Raw genomic sequence first — 21,749 nt, forward strand, 5'->3', positions numbered from 1 at the left:
TAGCCATTTGCCTTTTCCTGTCCAGCAAGCTTCTCTAGCTTCCTCCTCTGTGACCAACTGGAGAAAACTGCTCTGCTTTTCTAGGCTCATTCGATAGGTCTGCCCAGGATAATCTGCCAATATGAGGAAGCATGATTATGGGAGTAATACCTCATCATGTTCACATGTTCTGCTCTTATCCAGGATGGGGGGGAACTATCCTTGGCATGCATACCAGGGGACAGGAATTTTGGGGTCATCCAAAGCAGTGAACAGAGATCCTGGAAGAAGAGAGCCTGGAAATGCTAGTTCTAGGATCTGCATAAAAACTCCGCCTAAATCTCTGAACTACATTGACATGGGGCAGGCTCTAAGCAGCCCACAGAGGCTAAAAGACATGAACTGATATTAGATCCCTTGTCCAATACAAAGTATTTTTCTTGCTATTTTTTTCATACTAGAATTATCTAATTTTTATTCTCTGCCTGTGGGAAATCTCTGCTCTCTTCAGGCCCAATTCATAAGACATATCCTTCTTAAAATGTCCACGTGATTCCATAAAATAATTTCCCCCTATATATGGATTTACTTTATTCATCCTTGTATAACTAAATATTTACACATCTATATCACCAGCTAGAAAGTGTTTTGAGAGTAAGCCATGGTTAATTTACTCCAGCATACCTATATAAGCTTAGTAGAGCTCAAATTTGTTTTCCAAATTGCATCATGATAAAAAAAATTATCCAGAATCTGACTACCCCTTGTCTAAACCACCAGAATCTCTTGCTTATATTATAATTGAATGACAAATTTTGCTGCTTCTGTTCTTTGCCTATTAAATTTGCTCCCAACCCACAGCTAACATTACACTCAATGATAAAAAGCTGAAAGAAAGCTTTTCTTCTAAAATCAGGAAAAGATAAGGATGCCAATTTTTTACACTTTTATTCAAGATGATATTGGAAGTCCTAGGCATAACAACTAGACAAGAAAAATAAATTAAATGTATCCAAATTGGAAAGGAAGAAGTAAAACTATCACTATTTGTGAGTGACATGATATTATATATAGAAAACCATAAAAATGCCACCCCAAACTGTTATAACTAATAAAGAAATTCAGTAAAGTTTCAGAATACAAAACCAATATAGAAAAATACATTGTGTTTCTATATACTAATAATAAGCTATCAGAAAGAGAAATTTAAAAGACAAGCCCATTTACGATTGCATTAAAAAGAATAAAATACCTAGGAATAATTTTAAACAAGAAGTTTAAACATCTGTACCCTAAAAACTATAAGACATCAAAAAAGGAAATTGAAGAAGACACAAACAAGTGGAAAGATATTTCATGCTCATGGAACTAAAACTATTAAAATGTCCCTATTGCTCAAATCAGTCTATGGATTCAATGCATTCTCTATCAAAATTCCAATGGTATTTTTTATAGAAATAGGACAAATAATTCTAAAATGTGTATAAAATAACAAAAGACTCCAAATAGCCAAAGCAATGTTGAAAAAGAACAAAGCTAGAGGCACCACACTTTCTGATTTCAAAGTCTAGGGTAACCCCCAAATTAATTGGAATAATTATAGAGGCAGTGTTTATTAAAATGAATTTCATTTTTAAAATTGAGCCATGAGCTGTTACATTTTGGGGGAACACACTGTATATTATGAAGCTATAGTAAACAACACAGGAGCCAAAATATCATTTTTAAATGTACTACATATCAAGTAATGCTCACAGAAGCCTCCAATTATTCTCATCTTAACTAGGGGAAAAAAACAAAGCTCTTGTATTTATCTCTAAGGCATGCAGATTCCCTGACCTTCTCTCCCCTTCTGTACTTGACCAGCTAACTTCCTCAGGCCCAGCACACCATCCCCTCAGGGACTTGACACTTGACATTCTCTCCACATGGATTGACCAGCGTGTTCACCTTCACCTTGTCCACCATATTTAGAGTCCCCAAGCCAATTCTGTCTATTCTCTTTTTTGCTTTATTCCATATAACTTATCACTAGTGACTTAATACATATTTTCACATTGTTTATTGTTTATATCCCCTCATAGAATGTTGACCCCATAAGGGCAGGGATTTATTATATTCCACTGCTCTGTCTCCAGTGCCTTGATCACTCCCTGTTCTACAGAAGTTTTCCAATAAATACTTATTGAATGAATGACAAAAAATGAATGATTTTGTGTTTTATTTATATTTTATTTCAAACCATCTTATCATATGGGTAGAGGATTTTTATTATAATCTGCTTCAAGTTTTTTTTTTTTTAAGTAATCAGTGACAGAGTTATATGTGAATAGCCTTTTTTTAAACATCAAATTACAATGTGTTAATATTTCATTAGAGGATTAAAAGGGCATCAAAATAATGGAGAGATTTAACATTTACTAAATATTTAGAGCATTTCATTTTTCTGTTATAATATTTTGTAATGTAGGCATATATTACTTCCATTTTAAACACAAAAAGGCAGAAAATAAGAAAAATAAATTGTTTATCTAAGGTAGTCTAGGCAGTAAATAGCAGAGTTAGATTCAAACCTTAGGAGAGCTTGTGACCAGCATACACCCTTTCTAAATGTGGCATCCAAATCCATCAGAGATAATTCAGTTGTGATTACATAAGATTCAGTGCCTGAGATTAGCTTCTGCATACTAGAAGGAACACTGTTTTGAGAGTTGAAAGACTTGAGGTTAAATATCTAATACTATGTGACTTTGGATAGTTATTAACCATTCTGAGTTTCAGTTTTCTAAGCCTCATATTGAGTTGTGGCATAAAAAGAATTAAATATGTCTGAAGCTTCTCAAAACTGTAAAGTATTTTACAAAGTAACAATCTTATAATAATCTATACTACTGAGTGTATCCTGGATATGAGCTCAAATTATGGTCAAATGCTTTACTAGTTTGGTTTAAATTCTATATAAATTAGGGATTCTAGCCACTTATCTGGTATCTTGTGAAAACCCAAGATGCTCTTTGAAAGGGAAAAATAAATGAAACAAAGCTTCAAAAAATTTTAAAAATGCTTCATGAGCTAAATATATTGAAATGATGGATAATAAATGCCAACATTATGATGTACATTATCCTTTGCTTTCAGGTGGATGGTTCATACTCTTTGCCATCATGCTGCGGTTGGTGGCGGCTTGCCCTGCATCATGTTCAGTGTGCACCAAAGACGTAACCCTCTGTCACCAGCTTACCTATATAGTAGGTAATTACACCAATGACTAAAAAGCAGTGGTCAGAGCACCTGGCAAATTCATTGCTATGCTTTTCAATGTACTGACTGCTTTCTTGGCTCAGCTTAAAGAGATAAACTTTTAAAGAGAAGCCATTCACAGTGACTAAAGACTGATAACATTATTTTGTTTTCCTGTTCCTGGTGGTCTCAACCAAGCTAAAGGCTTCCAGAGGTAATTGAGATATTTTGCTATCATATGAGAACTAGAGGCCTGGTGCACAAAATTCATGCACCCATAGGGTCCTAGGCCTAGCTGGCCATCAGGGCTGATTGGGGCTAGGCAGATTGAGGCTGAGACGACCAGGGCCTGCCAGCAGTTGGGTGGATGGGGGAGGGACCACAGGAGGTTGGCTGAACTTATGGCAAATAAGTTCTAAATATATATATATATATATATATATATATATATATATATATATATATACCACCATTTCATATAGCTACACTTTTTTTTTCTAAAAGAAAAAAAAAATAGATCACTTTAATTATATTTTTGTCCACACTTTGTACAGATTTGAACTCTACCACTAGCTGAAAGAAATATCAATAAATCAGAAACCTGAAGTGCAATTGTTCAGCATTAGTGAGATTAAGTGATATACCAGCAAAATAGATTATTATCAAAGTGCATCTAATTTTGAAAGTCTGGTCTTTTTTTATTGGTGGTAAATGAGCTGTAGAAATGCTAACAAGATGTGCTGCCTGTATTCATTATATATTGCTTGCTTAAGTCAACAATTTAATAAGACACCTTATTAACAAATTTGAGGAGAATGTGATTTACATCCTGATATCCAAGAAGAGATAAACAAGTTATAAATTCCGCCAACGTAAAATTTTCAGGAATAAGTCTGAGTTAAGATGGAGTGGAAGAAAATGATTTCTTTCATTTCTAAAATGGAAATTAAGCAGTAGCTGTTATTGCCATTCCTGACAGGAGAGAGACAGTTTCAAGGCTAGTTGGTTGGACACTGTTTTCAATCAGTATTGAATGCATTCCTGCCCTCTCAATTATATTTCCTGACTTCACTACATTTGTGTGTGTGTGTGTGTATATATATATATATATATATATATATATATATATATATATAATATATTAACCAGAGATAGCTGCTGTCTATAAGAAACAAATAGTGCTCATTTACATTACTGCACCTCGGTATCATCCTTTTCATTTACAGAATGCCAGCACTGTGAAGTAAAATTTCATAAACAGAGAAGTAAATGGATGACTTGTGAGTGGAGCATCCAGCTAGTCCTAGAAAAGAAGTAATTGACAGAAGCCATAGTCTGTTCCCTCAGAGTCCACAAATCTCTAGAGGACTGAGGATCCATAGAAACTAAACTCCTTCAAACCGTATCAAAAACAATGATGAAACAAAATGTCACACTGGCCAGAATTAATTAGAATTCAAATAACCAGTAATACATGCTAAAAATAAAATACCATGACTTAAGGTTGTTTGTGCTGCAAAGATGGGAGAAATTCTTACAAAGGAGGCACTGTGAAAATCCTTTGTCTTTTACATTTTTAATCTCTTTGTGTCAGGGATACAGTCTGAATTTCCTCGGGGAATTGTGACTTGCTTCCCTTGTGGTTGATTGTTCTAATATCACCTGTAGACCTCCCAGGGACAATGGGCCCTTCCTTCCTTCTGACACTGTCAGTTGCAGTCAAAACAATTTTAGCATGATAAAGATGTGTTACAATAACTCCTGATTATAATATATCTTTATTGAGTTAAAAAGCTTTGATTTCTAATGACAGAGCTGTGATGGCTCAGAGGTGATTATGGTGAAGGGATTTAACAGTTGGAAGCCCTGAGTACCACCTGTCATCACATGACGGACTTTATTGGAGGGAACAGATATTAGACAGGAGGCCAAGATGGCCCAGACTATAATGAGAACCCCACTGACACACCCTCGGGTTTGTGTGGAGAGAATATAGATCCTCTACCGAGTTGCCAACGTTTAGCCTGGAGCTAAAAAAGCAGACACCAGGGCTCCTTCTCACTCCCCACCCCCGCCCCCACCCCCAAAGCACACCTTTGTGTTTGACAGAAAAGAGACTGACTTCACAGCACACATAGACATGCTTTCCTCCGGGGAAACTGGCCAGCAAGCTCAGACATGGCCTGGGCTATGGGTGAATCGGTCTTGGGCCAGCCGGCTGCAGCGGTCAGTACTCACAGGGAGGAAGCCTGAAAAGCCACCTTCAAAAAAAACCATCAACGATGATAATCCCAGACAATGAATTAACTTTGACATGTAAAGGAACAGATGGGTTTCTGTTTCTCAAATAAACATGTCGCCGTAACAAAGAATATAAAAAAATCCATCATTCTGATAAAGAGCCCAGCTTCCCCTTTAACTGAGAAATCAGGGCATCCTTTCCGTGTTGTGTATTGTTCCTACCCAGGTGATAAGCTTGTGCACAGGGTGTATTGATGATCTTCGCTCTCCACTGTCCTCCCCTCCCACTTGGGTGTATCTTGCCTCTTTAACCTGTGATTTTTCTTCCCCCACAGCAGCCCCTGTGACCACCAGAGTTTTGATCAGCACGGATGGGTCCCTCTCCTCTGTAGGGAGCACCAATCTGTCCTTCCTGTTCAATCTGGCCCTGCTCTCCCTGAGCAGAAACGGCATCCAGGACGTTCAGGAGGATGCCTTGCAAGGCCTTTCGATGCTGCGGACGCTGCTGCTGGAGCACAACCAGATATCCAGCGCCTCCCTGCCGGACCAGGCCTTCAGCGAGCTGCGCAGCCTGCAGGTGCTGGCGCTGAGCAGCAATGTCCTGCGCACCCTGCGCGGGGCCTGGTTCCGAAACACCCGGGACCTGACGCGGCTCCAGCTGGATGGCAATCAGATCACTAATCTGACAGACAGTGCTTTTGCAGGCACAAATCTCCGCAGGCTCAGGCATCTGGATTTATCTAACAATTTCATTTCCTACGTCGGGAGGGAGGCCTTCCGACCCCTGCCCCAGCTGCGGGAAGTGGACCTTTCCCGAAACAGGTTGGCTCAGATGCCCGATGTGTTCACTCCACTGAAGCACTTAATCCTCCTGAGCTTAGATAAGAACCAGTGGAGCTGTACTTGTGATCTCTACCCCCTGGCCCGGTTTTTAAGAAGCTACATGAAGTCTTCTTCTCGAAAGCTTAGGAATGCCAAGGACCTCAACTGCCAGCCATCACCCGCCGCTGTGGCCGGTGCCAACAGTGTGCTGAGGCTGTCTGACACCAACTGTGATGCCAAGGCTTCCAACCTCACTGTGGTTCTGAAGGACAGGAGCCCCCTCCTCCCGGGGCAGGATGTGGCCCTGCTGACTGTCCTTGTCTTTGCAGGTAGACCAGGAAGAAGTATACCCGTTCTTCTCCCTCCTCTTGTCCATATTCTTGTTAAAATATATTTTATTGATTTTTTACAGAGAGGAAGGGAGAGGGGTAGAGAATTAGAAACATAGATGAGAGAGAATCATCTATCAGCTGCCTCTTGCACACCCCTCACTGGGGATGTGCCCGGAACCAAGGTACATGCCCTTGACCAGTATTGAACCCGGGACCTTCCAGTTCACAGGCTGACGCTCTATCCACTGAGCTAAACCAATCAGGGCTCTCTTGTTCATATGTTCATATTCTTAATGAACACTAAATGATGCCTCGCTCAGGCAATCAGGAAAAGCAGGGCTTTTGAAGGGCGAGTGTATCAACAGACGTAGGAGGAAGCTAGCTGATTTGGCACAGGTTATAAGAATGCCCTGTTGCAGAAAAACTCTCTACCATAAAGGAAACAACCTTGCCCCAGAATTCAAGAGCTCTAGTCCCGGTATAACTAGCACTGTGATCCTAAGTTAACTTGCTTTGTAGACGTCAGTATTTTTGTTTGTAATGAGGGAATAGTATCTAGAGTTTATCCATAGTCCATATGCCAAAGAAGACTGGTGTATCCATGAAGAGGCTGGAAAAGAGGAATTAGTAAAATTATGAGACATAGATAGTTTCTTCAAGGCACTCACATATGTGTGCCCCTCTTGTTGTGGTAAGAGTCAGTGGGCCTTACCAAGTGCATGAGGAGAAGCTCTTATGGCAATCATTGCACCCTCCTCTTCAGGGGTCATACAGCACAGCGATGAAGCACATGAGCTCTGCAGTTGGATTGCCCAGGTTTGACTCCTGGCTTTGCTCTTACTAACCCTAACCCTAACCCTAACCCTAACCCTAACCTGCTGTGTAGTTTTGGGCAAGTCATTGACCTCTCTGTACCTTGGATTTCTCATGTTTGTGGTTTTAAAATACAAGATTTCTGTTTGTCTCTTTCTAAAACTTGGCCCATACCTTCACAGACGGATGGAGAGGAAAATATTCAACCCTTTAAGTTTTTATAGTAATTTTTAAAAAAATTAAATCATGTATCAGCTGTCATTACATCTCACTGAATGAAGGATATTAAGTGATTCTTGGTGTCATTAGTGAAAGACCAAATCTGCGTGAGATTTCTGGAGTTATCTCTCTCATTGTGCGGTCTCCCCCTATTTTCCCAGTGCATGGTAAAATCCTCTGCACCTGTGGTAACTATGGTGATGAGAAGTGTGTGTGTGTGTGTGTGTGTGTGCATGCGTGTTGGGAGGAGGAGAGGAAGGCTCTCCAAATCTGGAATACTAGGGACTTGCATCCAGGGCTGGAATGATGTATTTTGAATATGAACTTTAAATAATCATTCCATAGCAGATTTCCAGCAAATTAATTGAACATCAGGTTTTTAACTTCTAAGTTACACTTATAATCAGGAAAGATGGAGACCAGCATCAGATCTAGACAGAGGAAGTACCACTAAGCCACAATCAAACTCACTCAGAAGTCAATTTAAATTCTCTAAGAAAGATAAATTGTTTTAAAAAAGATGCAGCCACGTCAGTAATTATGTGTGCTAAGAAATAATTTACTATAAAAGATTGAACAATAGGACAGTGGATAGTTTTTCCTTAAATGTGCTTCTTAGAATACCATTTCTAGAAGATAATTAATAGATATTGCAATAAAAACAAACTCAGATGCACAGATGAGCACATATGTTGTGGGTTTAAATAGGTTTGGGCAACAACAGATTAAGCACAGTGCAATGGGCTTCTTTTCTGCAGTGTTTCCCATGGGCTTTCCTCTGCAAACCAGCACCAGGAATCTAACAGGAAGATGTAATGCAGAGCATTGCTCAAACTTATTGACCATAAACACTTTTTGTCACAGAGGATTTCACTGAATTATGTTTTATAAGACATCGTTTTGGAAATATTATAACAAGGGTAATTTTAAATATCTTTGGAGTATCTGTTTTCAGAGAGGATTTTGCTAAAAGTTAACAACTCTGTAGAAGTGTAGAGAAAGATACAGATTCTAAGGATTCCAAGATTTTGTCAAAATGATAGGAAGCTTAATTTGCATGAATAAATTCTGATAAATTATAAACATAGCTACATGCATCTTGTGTTTTAGTGTGAAATTATAATAATGTATTTTCCATTGAGTAATTGTTAAAGATACTGTATTGAAAAGAGACTCTTCTATTACAAAATTGACTTTAAAAAATATATATATTTTATTGATTTTTTACAGAGAGGAAGAGAGAGGGATAGAGAGTTAGAAACGTCGATGAGAGAGAATCATTGATCAGCTGCCTTCTGCACACCCCCTATTGGGGATGTGCCAGCAACCAAAGTACATGCCCTTGACCGGAATCGAACTTGGGACCTTTCAGTCCGCAGGCTGACACTCTATCCACTGAACCAAACTGGTTTTGGCCAAAATTGACTTTTGATATCAGTTTATTCCATTAAGATCATAGTCCTTCTGAGGTAAAAAGGATGATCACATATCTATGCCTCTAGATTGTGGCAAAAAAGACTTAGAATGCTAATTTGGCCTCTGATTCCATTTTCTTCCTCAGTTATAGATAAATCATCAACCTATCTATTAAAAGAGTTATATGCAAATTGACCATCACTCCAACACACAAGATGGCCACCCCCATGTGATCAAAGATGGCTGTCCCATGTGGACACAATATGGCCAGCAGAGGAGAGCAGTAGGGGTGGGGACCAGGTCTCTTGCAGGAGGGGTTGGGGGGAGACCAGGCTAGTAGGGGAGAGCAGTTGGGCGGGAAAAGGCTGCAGTAGAGGACAGTTGGGGGGACCAGGCCTTCAGGGGAGGGCAGTTTGTGGGGGACCAGGTATGCAGGGGAGAGCAGTTTGGGGGACCAGTCTTGCAGGGGAGGCAGTTGTGGGGGACCATGCCTACAGGGGAGGGCAGTTAGGGGCAACCAAGTCTGCAGGGGTGGGAAGTTGGGGGCAACCAGACTGGCAAGGGAGGGGAGTTAGGGGGGACCGGGCCAGCAGGGGGGAGGACTTAGGGATAACCAGGCAGGTAGGGGACCAGTTAGATGTCAATCAGTCTGGCAGGGGAGTAGTTAAGGAGTGATCAGGCTGGCAAGCAGAAGGGGTTAGGGGCAATCAGGCAGGCAGGCACATGAGCAGTTGGGAGCCTGGATTGTGAGATGGCAGTCAAACATCACTCGAGGGGTCCCAGGTTGGAGAGAGTGCAGGCTGGGCTGAAGGACACTCCCATCCCTGTGCATGAATTTCCTGCACCAGGCCTCTATTAATTAATAATAATATAAATAATAAGATTAGTTAATTTAAAACTAATAGATGATTATTTGGCACCAAACTCTGACATCTGGATACTTCTTATTCTATTTCCTGATGAATAAACAGAGAAAGTTTTCATGAAGCTGTAGGGTGGTTTTAATACTTCAGTAAGAACTTAACATTAATTTTGCTTCTTATTTTGTTTCATTTTTCCAACTCAGAAAGACTGTCAGAACACTTTTTAAAAATAGCAACAATGCCCATGGCAATGAAAAATCAACCGTCTTCTTAATATCATGTTCAGTCTGCCTACAAGCTCCATTGGTTGCTCTTGCTCTCTGCACAAACTGAAAATAACCATATTGGTCCAGTGATGCAGCACAGACGTAGCTCTAACATTAGCAGTGTTTCCTTTGCCAATCAGACACAATTAGAGGGGAAATTTTACCCTATAATCAGATTATGGCTGTTCCATTTCAATGTCTGATGTCTATATTTAAGACAATTTAGGTATTTATTTTCTTTGTTGTTTGGTTTCATACCTGCATCAGTCATACTCTCTTTATGATTTGTTTTTTGGAATGCTTTTACCTAACAGCTGACTGTTGTAGGACATGTAGGATAATACAAAACTCAAATAACAGAGCAGCAATCATAAGCATAAACCAAAGAGACTAGTCATTGAACTTTACTATATTAAAACACTGGAAGAAACATGTCACATATGTTTTGTCATTTAATCTCTGGATGGTATTAGTTATCCCTATTTGGCAGAGATGGAAAATAAGGCTCGGAGCGGTAAGAAAAGTTGCCCAAGAAAAGTGTCAGAACAAAGCTTTGAATCCTGAGTTTTCTTACTCCATGTGAGAGGGACAGTGTAACAGAAATTATATTATTTTCATGCATTTTTAACATCTGAAAACCAAAGCCCGCCTTTGGAATAAATCAAACTCCAGGACTTGGCAATAAAATTATTCTGATATAACTTCTGCTACTACTTTCCAAAAATTTGTGTCTTTAATAGAAATTAAATTATTTCAATATGTTATAGCACTCTCTGAGAGTGTATTGTTGTCAAATAAATTAAAATGCGTCTTATAAGACCTCAAGGTCTAATAAACTACACAAAGTTTGGAGAGTTTTACCAGAAATTGCCATTCTTTTTGGCTAATCTTTACCTTTAACAGAGAAAAAAAGGAAAAAAAAAACCCAAAAAACAAACATGTCTGACACATTCCCTTTTCAGTTCAGAAAATATCATCATCTCTTTATTAAAGTTATCTTCCATGGAAGAGAACTAGAACTCTCTGAGCCTAGAATGTTATCATCTCATTCACATCTCTTATCATCCATTCATCTGGAAATGTCATTTACAGAAAATGGGATCCTCTGGGGAAACCGACTTGCCCAAGGTCACACAGCAAGTTATAATCAGAGCTAGATTTAGGATATGTTGCTCCTAAATCAATCAATACTGACACCATGTCCTCCTGATCACCATTTTGGGGATTTGTAAGATTAGAGCACTCAGCACTTTTCATTATTAGAATTCATAAACAGAATTCCTCTGTTTATTTAAGAATATTCAATAAACGTTTCCAGAGTACCTCAACTGTGCCAGAGTTATGAACACTGGAGATACAATGTTGAATAAAATAAAATGTTTATCTTCTCATAGTGCTTAATTCTAGCAGGGAAAGACAGACAGTGAACAAGAAAATAAGTGAGCAGAGTAATTTTATGATACATTTTTTCATAATGCTAAGATTAAAAGAAATCATTGTGATACAGAGGGAGCTGAGGTATAACTCATAGGCTTTGGTTTGAGCATCTAGGTGGTTGATGATGCCATTTGCTGAGACGGGAAACGGTAAGGGAGAAGCAGGTTAGACTCCACACTTGGGATTAGGTTTGTGATCCAACACCTAATGATGTTAAAACATCAACTTTAAAATTTTATTCAGAGGATAAACTATATCTACATAAGTCAAGAAACGACAATTCCAGGGTTTCTAACTCAGATGTTAATCATTTTGTTGTGGACATTCATAGGAGGGAGGGATTTTTGCAAGATTAAAAAGTAGAAAATATATCAATACATTTGGAGGTATTGATTTAGATTCTAAAGGGTAACTAAAATTCAAATAAACAGAGGTAGGAGAAAGTATCACAAGCATCACCAAGAGCATACACAAAGGCTTAGAAGTACATTTTAAGATTAATAAACTGAAGAGTTTGAAAAATAATAAATAGAAGAGTTTGAATGTGAAAAATAATGAGACACAAGGCTAGGAAGGGAGGCCATAGCCTGTTGCACCAAGCCTTGAATATAAGGAGTCTGGCCTTTTGTAATTGGAAGCCAATGAAGGTATTCTGAACTAGGGGTGAGTCTTTAGGGATGCTCAAAATACAATAATACCACGTGGACTCAAGTTTTCTTTTTGAGGAGGAGATCATGGTATATAATCACTTCAGGGTATATCCTTAATGTGGATTACTTTAGAGATTGGCTGAGGGATTGAGAAATGGGAAATTTGGAATTAAACTGGTTGCCACAGGCAGGAAAATAATTATAATGCAGGAATTATTTAAATCAAGTTTATTTCAGTCCATGTAAAAAGACTTTTTATTTTTTTGCCCTGCTGACATTGCTCAGTGGTTGAACATCAAACTATGAACCAGGAGGTCACAGTTTAATTCCAGGTCAGGGCACATGCCTGGGTTGTGAGCTTGATTCCCCAGTGTGGGCCATGCAGGAGGCAGTTGATCAACGATTCTCTCTCTCCCTCTCTCTCCTTTCCTCTTTGAAATCAATAAAAAATATTTATATTTTAAAAAGCCTTTTGTTCTACCAAAGGCATTCCAGATGGTATTGTTTTTTTTTTTTTTTTTTTTTTTTTTTTTTTTTTTTTTTTTTTTTTTTTATCATTTTAAATAGAGACAAAGTAAAGATCCAAATGAGAAAAGAGAACTTATCAATAATACTAGAAACCAGGTGCACAAAATTCGTTGCAGGGGTGTGTCCCTCAGCCCAGCCTGCACCTTCTCCAATCTGGGACCCCTGGAGGGATGTCTGACTGCCCATTTAAACCGGCAGTTGGACATCCCTCCCATATCCAGGACTGCTGGCTCCCAACTGCTCACTTGCCTGCCTTCCTGATTGCCCCTAACTGCTTCTGCCTGCCAGCTTGATCACCCCCTAACCACTCCCATGCCAGCCTGATTCATGTCTAACTGCTCCCCTGCCAGCCTGTTTGCCCCCAACTTCCCTCCTTTGCCAGCCTGGTCACTCATAACTGCCCCCTCCCTGCAGGGTTGATTGGCTCCAACTGCTCTTCCTTGCAGGCCTGGTCCCTCTCAACTGCCCTCCCTTGCAGGCCTGGTGCCTCCCAACTGCCCTCCCCTGCTGGCCATCTTGTAGTGGCCATCTTGTATCCACATGGGGGCAGGATATTTGACCACATGGGGGAAGCTATTGTGTGTTGGAGTGATGGTCAATCTGCATATTACTCTTTTATTAGATAGGATAGAGGCCTGGTGCATGGGTGGGGACCAGCTGGTTTTCCCTGAAGGTTGTCCCAGATCAGGGTGGGGGTTCCCTTGGGGTGTGGGGCAGCCTGGACAAGGGGCCTGTGGTGGTTTGCAGGTCAGCCATGCCCCATGGCAACCCAAGCGGAGGCCCTGGTATCTGGAATTAATTTACCTTCTACAATTGAAACTTTGTAGCCTGGAGAGGAGTCAAGCCTCCTGCTAGCTCCATGGAGCTATTTCTTTTTGGATTTGTTTACCTTCTATAATTGAAACTTTGTAGCCTTGAGTGGCGGCCTAGGCCAGCAAGGGCAGGCGGAAAGCTTGGCTTTCTCTGTTGCTGGGGAAACCCAAGCGTCCCTCCGGTTCTCTATAGCTGTAGCTATCTTGGTTGGGTTTATTTGCATACTCACTCTGATTGGCTGGTGGGTATGGCTTGTGGGTGTAGTGGAGTGATGGTTAATTTGCATATTACTCTTTTATTAGGTAGGATCACCTTTGTCTGAATTGACATTTTTCTACATGGTGATAGATCTCCCATCCACTCAGATGCCCTTTAGGCCATCGACCTTGAAATCTGTGGATTTCACATTTGGTGATTTCTGTGCTTCTTCCTATGATGTTATCTTTTAATGGTCTTTCTATTTGTCGCAGGGGCTGTTGGTCTCACTTGCCTAGGCTTAGTTGTATTTAACTGGAAACTCCAACAAGGCAAAGCAAATGAATCCACTTCAGAAAAGCTTTACTGCAGAACCTTTGGTGAATCCCTGTGTGCTCACGAGGCAAGAAATTACCACGCTAAGGGATACTGTAACTGCCACTTAACTCAGGAAAGCAAGATAAAGGTCATGTCCATTGTGGGGTCCAGAAGGGAAATGCCACCTTTACAGGGAAGCAGCCACCAAGCATCACTGACCTCTGAGTCCACAGCCCTTGATGAACCATTTAGAAACCTGAAAGGGAAGGACCAGGAGGCCAACAGCACTGTCGTTGGCCTCAGTGGCAGATTGCTGCGGTCAGGATGTTCAGGGCCTCCTGGGAGCACCGCGGTTTTTAATGAAGGAGGCTTGCTTACAAGATATTGTCCAGAGAGAGCTGAACATCTAAGGGACCTGGAGCCTGGGGAAGTCCAAGCTCAAACTCTCCCACGGCACGTAACAAGAACAATAGGTGAGTTGTCTTGTTTGAGAAAATCTCACTCCATTTAAATTCCTCTGAAGCAGGTAGGCTCTTTGAATTTCCGTAACAGGATAATAAAAGCCAATGTAGTGCCAATCTATTCCTTTTCTAAAAAAAAACTGCATGTCTGTACATGGGTGCATGCATGTATGTGTTTGTGCATGCATATGTGCATGTGTGTGTGCCTGCATGTGCATGGGTTTGTGCATGTGTGTGTGTGTGTGTGTGTGTGTGTGTGTGTGTGTTTGGGGTCAGAAAACTCTCCACCCTCTCAGCAGCTGAGAGTACTTCCTGTGCCTGTTGTAAAGAGAACTTTTTGATCCAACACTTAATGATGTTGAAAAAAAAAATAAAAGAACCCTTTTAAATAGCAATAGTGCTGTTAAGATTTATGGGAGGCTGAATATTGGCTTCCATTCCAACATCCTTCGAGCTGTAATGCCAATTCTGCAGTAAGCAACCTTCCCAGAGCATGACATGTTAGAAGAATGGGCTTTCTCATGCTAGTGATTCATTTCAGGAATGATGTCAAGACACATACTTTGCTTGCTGAGCTGTCAGCGATGATAACTTCCCAGTCCAGGCAAAGTCAGGACTTAATTCATTGTCCCATGTTGGGAGCCAAGTGAATCTGGCCGTGACATCTCCCCACTGTACATGGGCGATGTCAATATTTAGGTGGAGGCAATGAATTAAATGTCTTCCTTTTTCTTCCCAAATAGTAAGGCGATGCTTTCAGGCTCAGCAGTGAAAACTTTGACAGCTGCTCTGTAAAGAGGCTCCTATCATTTATCTGAATTGGTTTACAACAAGCAGAGCTTTCTCTCAGAATCTGAATGACAAGGTACTCAGTGTACCAAGAAATTCCTGCCACGGGGATCTGGGCCTCAGGATGGGTTTGGGGACAATGGGAAAGGAAATAAAACTGGATGTTATTTCACGTGCAGCATAAGGCAGGGTGTGAATTTATTCCATCGCATTCCCAGAATCTAGTTTTTACTAGTTTCTGGGGACTGATGATTTGAGTCAAAAGAGGAATGGCTGAGGAAAGAAAACATCTGCCATAAAAATCAGATCAGATTGGTTTATTTTATAAAGAAAATAAGCTCTTAGCCTTTTGATAGAATCATACCTTAGCCATATGTTTCATTTTAGCTTTGCCCAAGGCCTTAACTTCTCTGTGGGAAAAATCACATCTCAAAGGGAATATGGTCCCTTAACCATTTAACACCCAGTCCCCTGTTTCACACAGAGAACAATGGTTGGGCAAACCAATATGATTACTTTTCAGAAAGATTTGAAATCCTGTTACAATGCCAGGCCTTGAACAAAAGCTGGAGAGGTCGGCTATTTGAGGAGAAAACAACCAAGGCCATCCCTGCCCCAGAGCAGACCTCAGGAAGAGGCAGCATCACTCTGATGGTGCCTTCTCATCTGGAAGCAGAGAATGATAATACCTCAGGGGTAGAGGAGCCTTTAGAGAGGATCTAGTTAGATAGTTCTTCATATTTATCTCTGAGTCGTTGAACTCTTGTTAGAATCTGATAAAGGCTACAAACTCTTTCTCCGGAATAATTTTATACCCACATAAATTTTACACTGCGTAAAGTTATATTCACATAAAGTTCCCATCTCATCTCCTCTTCTGATATCCAGACAGTAAGTGGCTTTTCCAAGGTCACCCAGGAGGCGGAAGGCAGACCTTTGATAATATTAGGTGCTAGTCTGAGGTCTAGTGTACCTCCTCTTTCTATCAGTGAACAAATACTTCTTTTTTCCTTTGTGTAAAGCAAACAACTTCACAAAATTGAAAAAGTATACTGCTAAGATGTAATTTTAAACTTAATATGCCCTGTGATTAAGAGGATAGGGCTTAGTGTCAGACAGATTGTAGTCCAGTTGTGCCCATATCATTAAGTTGACATGTGACTGGCAGAAAACATTCAACCTCCCTTAGCTTTTCTTTTTTCTTCATTTGTAAAAGTGATAGGTTAATAGAATTTGTCCAATGGATTAAGATTCTCTTGATTATGACATGAGATAATGAATGTCCAATATTTAGCACAATGCCTGACTCTTAGTAATGTTTTTGTCATTAATATTATTTAACATGTGTCATTAACCTGCACCATATAGAAGTCCCAGGCAGGGATTTCTGTAACACAGATCAGGCCACATTCTCAAATTATTATTCCCGTAACAAATATTTAGTGAATACTGCATTAAGTGTTGGAATATTAATCAGTTTTTGATAAGTCCAAGAGTATCACAAGTATTTTTCTTTTGTTGTTGAAACTTAAAACTTCAACACTACTCAATATTCTATTACATTCTTTCTAATATTTTGTTCCAACTGAGAAATGAATGCAGAAAAAAACCTTACTATGGCTATTTGAAAAGGATTTAAGATTTCAGTATTCATATTTAAAACTAACTTAACAACTAATGAAAAGATATACAACTATGAACATTTTTATTTCTAATTCCACAGCTTTTAAGTCAGCACCCCAACTGATTAAAATGTGGCCACAGAGAATGCCATTGCAAACACACCAAATTGCCATATGTCCTTTGTGGGTTTGGTTAAAGATTAGAACATATTCAAGAATTGCCATAATCAGAGGAATACTTTTCACACCTCAGATAAGGTTTCTAAGCATCTGTTTAGTTGGTTCATAAAACTCTGCTCGGTGTTATATTACTGTATTTATTGTTCCGCAGATATCAGCCGTGACATATTTAGTAGAAGATATGCAACATCCGCTTCAGCCTTGGCAAGAGGAAGTCTTGAAAAGCATTTAACAAATGAGTCATGGCAGCCACCAATGGAAACAGGAGACAATGGTGTAAAACCTCATAGGCAGCGACGTTTTATTACAAGCTCATCATCCAAGCCTTGTGAGCCCGAGGGACACTATGCACAGAAGATCTTTCAAAAACATAGGTCAACATACGATGGTCCTTATGAACTGTTAAAACGGAGCAGGCCTAAGCATTTTCAGCCAAACAATTCTCTTATCTGCAAATATGTGCCCTATGACCAATTTAATGATTATGCAAAAGAAAGGAAGCCAAATCATCGAGAACATTCCAAGTCTGAGAAAGAGAAAATCCAAATTTATAGAGCCATAGAAAAATTCCTTAGGAGTGAAGATAACATGGAGTTATCAGGGTTATGGACAAATACCAAGAAAATGTATTCCCCTAAGAATGTTAGCTCCCAAGATCCTGATTTAGTTGAAAAAGATAGGTTGGTTACGTCAACCGAAGCACCAACCCATTCGAAACAGAAGGAAATTCAAAGTAACCACCTAACCAACTTGAATCTCAAAAAATCTAGCAGTCCCAGAGAGAGAATGGGAGGAAGTGGAGGCTTTACTGATGCCCAGATTCTGAAAAAAAAGAGAAGGGATCAATCCGTACCTAGAGGGAAAATTAAAAAGCAAAATTTAAGGATCAAATTAAATTTACACCCTTTTAGAAAAGTCAGAGTCCATCCAGAAAAGTCCTTGCTGGAACTCCCAAAGAAATGCAATCAAGTACTATCACCTCCTAATACACTATCCAAAGCTTCTGAGAAAGGAGCCAAAATAAGCCTTCTGTCCTCTGCAGATTTCCCCCACCAGAGTAATTATGTTGCAGTCAACTCAAAGAGGCTGCCTCTCCAACAGGCCCCGGATCAGACCCCCTGTTACAATAAACACACCAAAAAGGCTCCTCTGCTTTACGCTAACAGCTTCTCTGCAGTCCCCCAGAGCTCCATGGATGGTGACTGTCAGCCTCCTGGTCCCATTCCTGAAGGAAGCCCTGTAACAGTGCCTGGGCTCACACCCCAAGCAGCTGAACGTAGGCACGCACACTCTCCATCCTCATCTAAGCAAATGGAGGGTGCCACTCACCTCACATCGGTAGCTTCTGGTTATTTACCAGCTCCTCTGGAAAACACAGGAAGTGATCTTTTAGCATCTGGCCATCCTAGGGGGGCTGCCCAACAAGGGGCAGCAGAGCCCTTGGAGCACACAGAGCAGGACACATCTGTGACCAGGGAGTTAAACCAGATTTCTTTGTCCTCAGAGCATCAAGCACAACTTGTCTGTGTCCACAAGACTGACACTTACACGGAACATACTTCTGATGAAAATCAAATGTTACAACATGCTGTGCAACGCTCGAGTAATGAACAACTGGGAAACGAAGAAAAAACGTTACCGACTAACCCCCAAACATCACATCAGATGATGGAGAGTTATGTTATGGATGAGGGGACTGATATAGAAAAAGTACTTCCTAAAACAGGAACGTATGATTCTGCTCTCATTCCCCAAATGCAATCCAAGGACAACCTAACATTTATGAAGACAAATTCAGTGTGGTACCAAAATAGACTAGAACTCCCCAAGGATGTCGGCACGTCTCTTAGGACTCAAGGCATTTGGCATCTACCCAGTAGTGGCAAAAAAGACACTGACTGCACTCATGCATTGCCCAGAGATGATGGCACCGAAGCGCCAGAGATAAAAATAGGAGGGAAAGAGGAGGGGGAAATGCATGATAAAAGCAAGGCGAATTCTAGTTTGTTAATTCAGACCAGACAGAATACCTTAAAAAGCACCACAAAAGAAAAGTAGCAAACTTGGGAAAATGGAAAAAGTCAAACTCTTACATTACATGGTTCAAGTTCTGTTGGGATGACAATTATAGCTGAGGATTTGAGGATCACGAGTTCCCATGAAACCAAAAATAGACTACCTCCTAGTGAAACAGATCTTCAAATAAATAGTAACATGCACGGTTTGACACAGGCTCAGAAAATTCATCCAGATAAAGATAACAGTGCACCCAGAGAAGGCGCAGTGACAGGGGAGACACGTGGAGCACGTTCCTCTTACCACAGTGAAAAGACATTTAGTTTTGAGGCAGAAAATGAGGTGCCTCTAATTCCTAGAAGAAGAAATGAAGCTGAAAACTCTGCTCCAAAACACACACTGAATCCACCATCTGCAGAATATGCGACTGCATCACCTTTGGAGGCAGAACAAAGTGAACAAAATAACTCAAATAATAATCATGTTCTACCTTAGCTTTCTTCAAAAGGACACGCAAACATCCCCAGCCTTTGCATGCATTTCAAATACATTATTTTGGAGGAAAAAAAAATCCTCAGTGACTCTGTTATCAATGAAATAAAAGTAAATGGTTGAATAGAATGCTAAAATCAAAGATGGAGCCAGAAGATGTGTTTGACACAATTAATTGAGTTTTCTTCTCTAAGGAATGGAAAAAATGGGAAGGAAAAGTATAGCCTAGTCCTGGAAAAGAGATAAAAAAAAAAAAAAAAAAAAAAAAAAAAGCTTAAGCAAATGAAAGATTAAAGTACTCAAGCAGATTTACCCTTGATGTTTATTTTATGGAAATTACTATACACATCTCAATTAGTGGTATTACAATATTGCTTTCTACAGAGATGATTATATATTCATATTTGTGCCTGATCTGCTTTCCTAATTGTGGTATGAAAATAAAAATTGAGCTTTGCTTATTAACTGTAGTCTCATTGATATGCATATTGGTATATTTCAGCTATTGGTGACTGTTCTGTTGACAATTATGGTAGGTCTTAAGTAGAAGTCTTTAAAACTTGTTAATTCTCTAAAAACAAACAAACAAACAAAAAAAACAACAAAAAACAAAAAACCTTAAGGATTTCTGTAAAATCCTATAAATCCACTAGGTGGAGATCTTGGCTTCAATCGTTTTAGAAGAACAAATGGAGCTTCAAGACCAACACAATGGGGCCTGAACAAAAGGAATTTTAAGGGGCTTTATTGTCAATTGTTATTAAGGGTTTGAAAACTAAATAACCCATTAATATATAAGCTTTCAAGGTTTGATTTCTTTAATTTCTCATGCCACTATTGTTTGGTGTGAGTACTCCTTCTTATGCACAGAAATTAAATGTGCTTTTAAATATTAGATTTAAAAGTAATGGCAGAATAAGCATTTCTCATTCAATGCCACATTTATTTAAAAGATAGAGGGGTACTCAAATATCCCAGTAAACTGTTGAAAGCATATCAAGGCATAGACTATTTTCCATTTCATATGGGGTGGGGGGAGAGAAGGTTGCAAAGGCAACTAACTTCCTTTTCACCTCTACATCTGTCTAGGTCTCTATGTCTAACAGTTGGCAATATTAAAAAGCTTACAAGATCATTAGAACAATGGAAATAATGTTTACATGTCCCGTTTTTCTTCTATTTTCTTTCCTATTCAAAACTGCCAGCAAATGACAATTTTCTTATTTTGAAAGCCCCTAACCTTATGCTCTCTCTTCTTTCTCTTTTCTCCCGGGATCCAAAATTTTCTTGGTTTTAGCTTCCAACTCCTCTCCCCTCTATTTTTGTTCCGACTCTCTGCTGGAGCTTCCACCCTGGGCCATCTGTCTGCCTCCCCTGTTCCCACCTCATTTTGTTAACCACCTTGAAGGTGAGAGGAGCGTCTCTGCTGACTTCTTGCCCGATAACTTTATTCTAATTGGCAGCTCCCTCGGTTGTGCAGAACAGGTTATTTTCTTCCTTGTTAGCTATCTTTTCTTTTTCCTTTGCTTGGTTTTAAGCACCTTCACCTTAATGCAGAGCCCTTGGTTTTGTTCTCCTCTCTCTGCTGACAATATCCCTGGTATGGATGGGCCTAATGAGTGCTCTGGTCCCTGGCAGCCTCTCAGAAGTCCCGGACTCACAGTGCTTGGAACTCTTTTCTCTCTCCCATTTCCTAAGTCCAGTCTTTCACCTCCTTATGATGTTATGTCTCCTTTGAAGCAGTTCTCAGGTTTCCCCCTGCTTCTGAATCCCCATGGTAACCATTGTAGTCTTTGTGTTGTAATCAACTGGATTACTGCACTAGCAGCCTGCTGGATGCTCTGACTTCTTTTGCTTCCGTTCAGCCCACTCATTCTTTGTCTTTATGTGGCACAAATTACCTGGGGTGCTTGTTAAAACGCGAGCTCCCACTCCATGGCAGAGGTTTTGATTCAGTAGATTTAGAATAGGGCCCCAGAATCTTCATTTTAACAAACATGCCAGGGTACTCTGGAGCAGGTAATATGCAACCCACACGGGAAGAAACAATGCTTAGC

At 40.0% G+C, this 21,749-nt stretch overlaps 2 protein-coding genes across 5 annotated transcripts in view; one reads left to right on the forward strand and one right to left on the reverse strand.

Moving 5' to 3' along the window:
• Positions 1 to 21,749, reverse strand: part of LOC311616878 (serine/threonine-protein kinase TNNI3K) — a 309,455-nt gene that overhangs the window by 80,282 nt on the left and 207,424 nt on the right. The gene's annotated exons all lie outside the window — the stretch shown is intronic.
• Positions 3,144 to 19,695, forward strand: LRRC53 (leucine rich repeat containing 53; the record flags this gene model as incomplete). The annotated part of the gene is given in 5 exon segments (XM_084873813.1): positions 3,144 to 3,231; positions 5,796 to 6,611; positions 14,090 to 14,605; positions 17,336 to 19,239; positions 19,243 to 19,695. Coding segments are annotated over 5 exon segments (3,777 nt in total).

Source organism: Pipistrellus hanaki (genome assembly GCF_964339955.1).
Source record: "Pipistrellus hanaki genome assembly, chromosome: 2".
Taxonomy (NCBI): domain Eukaryota; kingdom Metazoa; phylum Chordata; class Mammalia; order Chiroptera; family Vespertilionidae; genus Pipistrellus; species Pipistrellus hanaki.